General features: G+C 50.1%; 2 protein-coding genes across 2 annotated transcripts; one reads left to right on the plus strand and one right to left on the minus strand.

The window, feature by feature from the left end:
- Positions 1–550: 550 nt before the first annotated feature.
- On the minus strand, positions 551–1,431 carry LOC111535820 (polyadenylate-binding protein 1-like 2). Its single transcript, XM_023202058.2, has one exon. It carries the CDS (start codon positions 1,193–1,195, stop codon positions 593–595), a length of 603 nt encoding a protein of 200 aa, XP_023057826.1. The 5' UTR covers positions 1,196–1,431; the 3' UTR covers positions 551–592.
- Positions 1,420–6,456, plus strand: LOC111535818 (basic proline-rich protein-like). The gene is made up of 3 exons (XM_023202056.2): positions 1,420–1,818; positions 3,466–3,580; positions 5,995–6,456. Exons 1-3 carry the CDS (start codon positions 1,450–1,452, stop codon positions 6,138–6,140), a joined length of 630 nt encoding a protein of 209 aa, XP_023057824.1. The 5' UTR covers positions 1,420–1,449; the 3' UTR covers positions 6,141–6,456.
- Positions 6,457–8,684: the final 2,228 nt, after the last annotated feature.

The raw sequence follows: 8,684 nt of genomic DNA on the forward strand, positions 1-8,684 counted from the left end.
GCAGGCACTGAAGATGACGTTTCATAAGCCTGTTGATAACATGGAAAGAAGTTCAATGGGTTGATTTTTGTTTGGTTTTAGTTGCTGAAAAAGCAGGTTAAGAAACACCACATACATGAACCATTCTATAACAGTGTGTTAAAAGGGAAGGCGGGGTGGGGGTGAGCAAAGGAGAGAGAGGGAGAGAAGAGAGCCTGGAAAAGCAGCACACCAAAAAGGTAAAAGTGGTTCTCTCTGGGGAGTAGGACCAGGGGAGCAATTACTCTCTTGCTTCTTCCCTCATCTAACATCCTTCTCCTTTCTGATGTTTCTACCATGAAATTGTATCACCTGTGCAGTAAACAAAGAGAGCATGAAAATGCTTTTTAAACCAAACCACAGGGAGAAGAGGCAGCCTTTAACCTACAAATGGCACAGATTAGTAAGATTATTCACAACGCCCTTGGTAGGGGTGGTCGGGGGGGAGGAAGGGGGGGAGAGGAGAGGTGGAGAGAGAAAAGAGGGATGGGGGGGGGGGGGGGGGGGTGGGGGGTTGTAAACCGGGTGTGAGCCAAGGTTTGGCTCTGCTGGCTGGCTAGCTCCTGGGATGTCTTCATCGCAAGGTGGCCTCCTCATCGGTGTCTTCCTCGAAATCCTTGACGTCAGCACTAGTGGACTGCCTGGCCCAGGCTCCCCTTTCGGCCTCTCGTTCTTTATGCGACTTGAATCTCCCGACGAAAATTTTGCGGTAGTTCAGGAACATGCCATTCATCACGTCGATGGCCCGCTCCGCGGATTCCTGCTTTTGGAAGTGCACGAACCCGTAGCCCTTGGGCCCCTTTTCGTCACAGGCCACTTTGCAGGAAAGGATGTTGCCGAACGCCGAGAAGATGTTGTACAGCGCCTTGTTGTCGATGGTCTTGCCCAGGTTCTTGATGAAGACGTTGCCCACCCCGCTCTTGCGGAGCGACGGGTCCCTCTGGGACCACATGATGCGCACTGGCCTGCCCTTTATGACATCAAAGTTCAGGGTCTCCAGGGCCCGCTTGGCGTCCACCGGTTGCTGGTAGTTGACATATGCGTAGCCCAATGAGCGGCGGGTGATCTTGTCCCTGCAGATGCGGATGGAGAGGATGGGCCCAGCTGGACTGAATTTCTCGTACAGCATTGCCTCGGTCACCTCAGGGTGCAGGTCGCCCACGTACAGGGAGGCCATCGGAAAATCTGGGTTCCCCTCACAGCCCCCGGGGGTCTCAGCATCCGCATCTGCATCCGCGGTGGCCGCCGCAGACGCCACCGCGACCGCCACCCTCTCATTCGCATCCGCATCCGCATCCGCATCCCCCTCCCCCAAGGGGGACCCCGCAGCCTCCGCTGCGGCGGCGGCTTCGGCCGCGCTGCCCTCCACCACCGGCACCGCCACCGCGGTTGCGGCCCGGGCGGCCTCCTGCTCCCCCGGGGTGGCCTCGGATGCTGCCTCCTCTATTGAGGCCTCGGCCTCCACCTCAGCCTCCACCTCTGCTTCCACCTCCGCCACGGAGGCCTCCGCCACGGCCTCCGCCACGGTCGCCGCCGCAGCCTCCGCCGCCTCCGCCGCCGCCGCAGCCGCTGCCGCCACCGCCGCCGCCACTGTCGCTGCTGTCGCCACGGTCGCTGCTGCCGCCGGGCCGCTGCCGCGACCTCCCTTCCCGCGAGCTGGGGGACGGAGAGGCGGGGGAGGGCAGGAGGGCGGGTGGGTGCCCGAACCCAGACCCGATGCGCAAGCGGGAGCTGGCGCAGGGGATCCGAACTGGCGAGTTCAAGTCACCTGGGATGGCAGGTGTTGCCAGGAGCGGGCCGGTGCGAGTCGCAGCAGCCTGCAGCCAGCTGCTGTTGCCGCCGCCGCTCGGTCGTGGGCTAGCGCGCAGGGTGCGGGGCGCGGGCGGGCGGGCGGCGTGTGGTGGGGGGCGGGGGGTGTTGGCGTCTGTCGTCCGGGCAGCTGGGAAGGCTTCTGTCTCTTTGGTTCCCCCTGTGGCTGCTGCGGGGCTGCGGGGCTGCGGGGCCGCGGGCGGTGGGAGAGGACGCGAGCAGGACGCTAGCAGGAGCGGGAGCGGGGGCGGGGGCGGGGGCGGGGGCGGGAGCGGGAGCGGGAGCTGGAGTGCTCGGCCACTCGGATAGCCTGGATATTTATGAAAAGGGTGCCAGGGAAAGGGCTGCGCTGTAGACCGAAGGGATAAGGGTTCGATTCGGAAGAGAACGTTATTTTTATCCCCTCTCTCCACATAATGGAACGTTTAAATGATTAAATCAAGTACCTTGCAGGAGAGGGTGGGGTGGCCTTGAGGATACACTCAAGGCCTCAGTACATGCAGTCTGGAAGTGGGGGAATCAAGAGCAGCCTGTCTCTAGTACTGTCCTCAATGATAAGGTGAGGAAAGCCAAACCCAGGGCTGGGAACAGGGCCTGGTCCAGAGCCAGGCACTTGTTTATTCTTGGTTCTGCTCTCAAGGCGCTGAGGTTCCCAACCTGGACCAAGAAGTACATATTCAGGTTCAAAAGATAAACGAAAACAAAACCTGATCTCTCTCTCTAGAATGAAGTGCCTGGTCCCAGATCACCAGCTAATATTTATGGAAAGCTTATCAGGTACTTGGTACTGGGGGCTAAGGGGCCCGCAATGTGTTAAGTGAGCAGGGAGTGTCGATGTGTTGGAAGTGTGGAGCAGGGTGAGAAGAGGTGAGCAGTGTGTGTGTGGTGAGAGCAGAGAGGCCACACAGAGCCAGATGCTGGGTGTATAGACAAGGGAGCCACCATGAGAACTGAGTGTAACAGAAGCTACAGTCCAACTTCCTCGAGAAAGGAGAACCAGCCACTAACTCTTCTTGGTAGCAATTAAGTGAGGCTGCACCAAAGACAGAACCCTCCAGGTGGGCTCTGAAACATGAGGAGCAGTCCACTGTGTCAAGGCAGGAAGGAAGGCATTCCTGGCAGAGGGATCAGTCAGTGCCCACAGCCCTTTGTCATGAGAGCACATGCTTGGTCGCTTCTGGCCATGCCTAATAATCTGGCAGGGCCAGAGCTCATGGTCTCCAAGAGTACATGGTAGCAGACAGGGCTGGAAGGTGTGGGACTCTGAGAGTCAAGCTAAGGTGTGTCGATTGTATACCCGAGGTCACAGGGACCACTCAGTATGTTCAAGGAGGGAAGCAGTATGATCAGAACTTTAGAATGAGTACAAATTAAACATCGATGTGCATGTATAAGTGCACATTTACATGTACACGCACGTACAAAACCAAGACAGGGCTGACAGAACACAAGGAAGAAAGTCAGATGTGACCAATTCAAAAAGAGTCTGAACAATCCTTCCCTCTGTCCCTTTTCATTCCGTAAATAGGGGTCTCACATTTACCGTGAGCCAGTGAGGCCAGATATTTAAAAAGAGAAAACCATAGTGCCTTCCCTCAGGATGCTTGCACTCTGCTAAAGCTCAGCCTGCCCCCACAGAAAACAGAAGTGTCAGCAGAGGACTATAAGTGCTATGTGATTGGACTATGGTGGCCATGGAATTTCACCTGCCTGGCATATATTCTCTCATCCTCTCCTCCTCTGCCTTCTTTGGGTAAGTAAAGCTGTTTTCTGTGGTTGCGGCGATGGCTGGATCTTGGCAGTCATACATGATAGAACAACCGTGAACCTGAGGAAGTGACTGAGTCACTGTGGGGTGCGAGGCAGTGAGAACTCTTCATCGCTGGCTGGAAAGCATCCCAAGGTGGCTGAGAAGCAGATACACAGACATGTACCTCTCCAGCTTGCAAAGTCCAGCTCTCTGCCTGTAGGCAGGGCTAGAGCCAGCAAAGGCAAGGGACAGAGACCTAGGAAAAGCCTGCTGTACAGTGCATGCCTGACCAAGGTGATCACTGTCACTGCGGTTAGGAGCCATCTCCTGGGGGTGTAGGTTGCTTGCAGGCAGGGAACAGATGAAGCTGTGCCTCACCATTTCCAGGTTGGTGTCCAAGAGGGACCTGAGAAGGCAGAGGCCAAGGGGGAAGCCATGCTCGCAGAGGGGTAGGGGATGTGGCGAGGATGAGAAGAGCTTCTCGGCCCATTGTTAGGAAACAGAAATGACAAGGAAGACCAAGTCGAGGACCAGGACTCAACAAGATCTCCTTCTCTGGCATTGGCTTCCAGTACACAGAGCCAACAGAAATCAGTGAAACAGCAGGAGAAGGAAGTTCAGGGAAGTCATGCTATGGCTAGCAAATCCCCAAACCTGAAAACAATTCCTACCATCCCGAAGCTCTAGCAACAGGAACAGGGTTACCAAAGTGACAAGGACACAGCTGGGACTGCTCCCCAAGTCCTTTCTCAGGGGCTTCCATGGAGTCGAGTTTCCACCTCCTTTTTGTTTTTTATTATTAAAGTTACTTTGTGGTCAGTTTCTGCCACCTGCAAATGGAATGTGTTCTGACCACTACACACTGTGACAGGGGCAAAAATAAAGAACCCTGTGGAGCCTCAACAGAGGGAGGGGAAGTTTCCTTTCCTGTGGGAGGAAGTGCTGGTGATTTTATTTATTCAGTGATTCAACAAATATTCCTGGAGGGTCTTCTATGTACCGAGTTTTCTGCCAGCCAGAACGTCCCTGCACTCAGGGAGCTTATTTTCTCGTGGGGAGACAGACAATGGACAGATGAGGGAATATGAAAACAGTTAAAGGTTGCTGTGAATGCTCTCGGGCATATAAACAAGGTGATTTGGTACATATTGCCTAGAACCCCAGAAAAGTGGCAAAACGGGAGACACGAAGCTCAGGGAAGGCCTTTCTGAGGACAATGATAAGCCGCCAGTCTTTCAAGGAACCAAGGGGGAAACCTGCCCAGCAGAGGGAACAGCAACTCCCCTGGCCCTGTGGCAGAAAAGAGAGGGTGCTGGGGGTGGGAGTGGGGGCAGAAAGGGTGCCAATGTTGCATGGAGCCCAGTGTGAGAGGGGATAGAGGAAAGAAAGGGAGGAAGGTGCAGTGGTGGGTGGTGCCATGATGAAGAGTCTGGTTCTTCTTCAGAGGGCTCAGGAGAGCCAGAGAAAGGATTGAAGCAGGTAGTAGCATAATCTAATGCTTATTGAGTGGTTTCTCTCTAGCCCTTCTGTGTGGGCAATATCACAAGTGGGCAGGGCACAAAGGAAAGCAGGGAGACCAGTTAGGAGGCTCTTGCAGTAGTCCAGTCCAGAGACAGCAGGGGCTTGGCCCAGACTGGAAGCCTCAATGTGGAGACTAGTGCATGGATTCACATGATATTTTGGAAGTGGAAGAGACAGCACTTGCGAGTGGGTTAGAGGCAATCAGGGAACAAACTTAAGCAATGAACGATTACTACAAGAGTGTTTTCTTGCACATCCTCATCAGAGGTCTATTTACGGTCATAGGAAAGACAGAGAGTGGGCATGGTAGATTTGGAGAAGGGAGAAAGACAGATGGGTGTGTGTGTCAAGAACTCCTATTTGCACAGGTTTAGTTACTGAAGTCTGCTTGTCATCCATAGAGGCTGGAGAAACAGAATTGTTGAGACAACAGGACACAGTTAGGGTTTAAAGTCACAAAATTGAGTAGGATCACCCAGAGAGAGTATAGCCAGGAGAAGAAGGTACAGGGCTACTCCCTGAGATACTCTGACATTTAGAAGTTGGGTGGGGAACACAAGCCAGCAGAGGAGATTCAGAAGGACTGGACAGTGAACAGGACTCCTCTCTAAGGCCTTGCATGTCCAAACGTGTCCAAACTTCTCGCCAAGGCTTTTCATCACCAGCCTCAATGTCCTCACTGAGACTCTGCTCTCAATGCTCCTAGCTGTACATGCATGGGAGTTGGTTTAAAATGGGACAACAGCAACTTTGTGTGCTTGGGTTTGGACTTCGCCTGCTGATAATTTCTCAGTGGAGCTTTCAAAAGAGAGAGAGGTTCAGATGCAGAGAACTTCCAAGAGTGGGGTGGGCACTGCTCTGCTATTTCATGTGGCCCATCTCCCTTTTCCTTTCAGGAGGGAGAAATCAGAATGAGTGGGGATGCAGTTCAGAGAGCAGAGGAGAAGAGAAGAAAAGAAGGAAGAAGGAAGAGGACTGGGGGTGGGTGGGGGGGAGGACACCAGTGAGAAGAGGGACAGATCAACTCTACACACAAAAGTAAATCAAAACACCAAAAACAGGGGTCTATGTAAGGAAGCCTCTTCCCGTGAATTGCTCGTTGCATAGCTGCAGGGAGGGTGTTTAGGGGCATAGAGAATGAAAGCATACCTGTATTTTGGGGTAGGGAAATTGTTTCTGTCAATTCGCACCGTCCACACACCACCTCCCACCCCAACCCCACCACTACCAAATTCCTCTAAATAAAAATAATTATGGGATACAGGCCAACAAAAACCGTCAGCCTTAGGCTGTTGTTTAGGGAGAATTGGAAAGCGTTTGGATATGCCCCTGTTGTTAATAAATGACAACAATGATTACTAAGTTGTCCTGAGTCAATACAACAAATTTAGCAAACGGTCCTTTGGGTCCTTATAAAGTGAAGAGTTGACGGAGACAGATTTGTATATGGGGCAGGGATGGAATGGTAGTCAGTCCTGGAGAAATAAGAACCCCAGGACATGATGAAATACATACAAGTGTGTTTATCACAGAAACATTCATATTGGGCAAATTAGGGCACAGAGCAAGTATGCCTCAGTGGAGGAATGACTGATACATTGGCAGTGCAGCCATTCTGAGGATTATTATACAACCATTAACAAGTTATGAGTTATAACTATATAAGCAGATTTAAGGGGATTTCCAGAATGTGCTACTACCAGGCGAGAAAAGCAGGTTTGTTTTCATCATTTTGGTGCAAACAAAAGGAGATGGGCCTTGGAGCCAGATTGGCTGGTAGGCTGAATTTCAGAGCAAAACAGTTAACCACTCTTGAGCCTCTGTGTGTGCTCAGAGTTTGAATTTCAGAAACCTTAATTAAGCGTCTTACAAATTTCCTTTGTAACAAGTAGTTTTGCCCCAGCTCTGCTTAGAAACCAAGCCAAAGGGCTGGATTGACTGATGGTTTTTACACTGCATTCCAGATATTTTTCTCTCTGAGAACCAATTCACCTTCTAACACACGCTTAAAGCTTTAACTCATGCCCTTCTTTGTTATAATTTTAGGCAATTCACAGAACTGATTTTCTAACAATATACCTACAGATACACCCCAGGCCATGACTTAATAGTTGTGCTTACTTTTGTCAAGGTACTTTACCCCCTTTTTTTCCATCTTAGCTTTGGAGTCCTCATCTGTAGAAAGGGATATTTATAAGGATAACAAGTGATAATGTATGTTAAAGGTTTTTCACAGTGCCTGACATGCATTCAATGCCCAATACAAGAGACTCCTTATTAATCTTATTGCCCTCTGTCCTGGGGATGTGCTTGTTCAGCTGGTTTTTGAAGGTCCAGTGTCTTGTCTTTCTGGTGCTCCAGGCAGCCTGGAATTTTCTCTCTAACCAGGAGCAAAGTGTCAGTACAGAGGGAGTCTGATCCTCTGGGTTCTCTGGCCTGAACATTGAGCTTTTCCGTGCTAGCCCCAACCATAGGACCTTTTTATGATCCACTTACTTATTTTCTGGAGGCCCAGGGTCTCGCACATTAATTAACACATGAAAGCATGGCATTTTCTGTACTCAAGGAAACCACCCAGAAGATTTAATAACATGATCTCAACAAAAATGGGATATTGAGATGGGAGAGAATTTTCTGTCAACTGCTATTCATCCTTTTGAGCAACATCTTGGCGGCCATTTGAGAGGTAATTTACTCTAAGGTAATATACTCCTTCAGCTTCTTTGCTACAGGCTACCGAACACACTTTGATGTCTCCATGATGTCTCTGGAACAATATTACCAATATTCACCATTGTGATGTGATGCATTCATGGATTACTGAAGCGTGAGTTGGCTGATCTCCAGTATCATGAGCTGCTGATCAATTTTAGGTTTTCACTTTGTTTAATAGATGTAAAATGAAATCTCCTTCAATGTGGTAAAATCTTGCTAATGTCAAGGTGAATAACCTTGGAACTTCCTCCCATACAGATCGTCTTTTTAGAACTGTCTCCAAATAATTGTTCTTAATTTAAATACACACACACACACACACACACACACACACACACACACACACACATATATATATATATATATGCATGGTAAATATAATAGGGATGATCAGAAAGTACAAAGGAGCTTATGATAAAAAGCAAAGATTCAAGGTCCCATCGCTTCCTACTCTCCAACTGTGCTTCCCAGAGTAGACCACTGTAACAATTTCTGTTTGCAGTGTTCTGACCATTACCTCATTATATCTAAAGAAAATGCCTAATCTGCTAATTCAATAATTCACCAACTTCAGACATCATCAAGTGACCATCCTCTACCAGAGAGGAGGATTTAACTCACTCACACTATCTTCAATCTGCCCTCTCTTTCTTTCTGGCAATTTTTATATCTTTTGATCTTTAGTTCTTCTGTTGGTGACTCTAGTAACTTTAAGTGATATGCTTAACTCTCAGTTTCTAGCATACACCTTCTTCAGTTTCCCATGAAATAAGGATATTAGCACCCCTCCCCTTCCCTTAGCCTCTCCTCCATCTTTCTATATCCTCTTTTCCAAACAGACTGCTGCTCATTGACATCCACTTCTGAAACC

The sequence above is a fragment of the Piliocolobus tephrosceles genome, unplaced genomic scaffold, assembly GCF_002776525.5.
Source record: "Piliocolobus tephrosceles isolate RC106 unplaced genomic scaffold, ASM277652v3 unscaffolded_14643, whole genome shotgun sequence".
Classification (NCBI taxonomy): domain Eukaryota; kingdom Metazoa; phylum Chordata; class Mammalia; order Primates; family Cercopithecidae; genus Piliocolobus; species Piliocolobus tephrosceles.

Excerpts from the sequence above, each read along its gene's own strand:
- LOC111535820 (XM_023202058.2), bottom strand. The coding sequence starts at position 1,195 with ATGGCCTCCCTGTACGTGGGCGACCTGCACCCTGAGGTGACCGAGGCA.
- LOC111535818 (XM_023202056.2), top strand. The coding sequence starts at position 1,450 with ATGCTGCCTCCTCTATTGAGGCCTCGGCCTCCACCTCAGCCTCCACCT. Across the intron at positions 1,819-3,465 it reads GTGTTGCCAGGAGCGGGCCG|AAAACAGAAGTGTCAGCAGA; the intron begins GTGCGAGTCGCA and ends CTGCCCCCACAG. Across the intron at positions 3,581-5,994 it reads TCCTCCTCTGCCTTCTTTGG|GAGGGAGAAATCAGAATGAG; the intron begins GTAAGTAAAGCT and ends TTTTCCTTTCAG.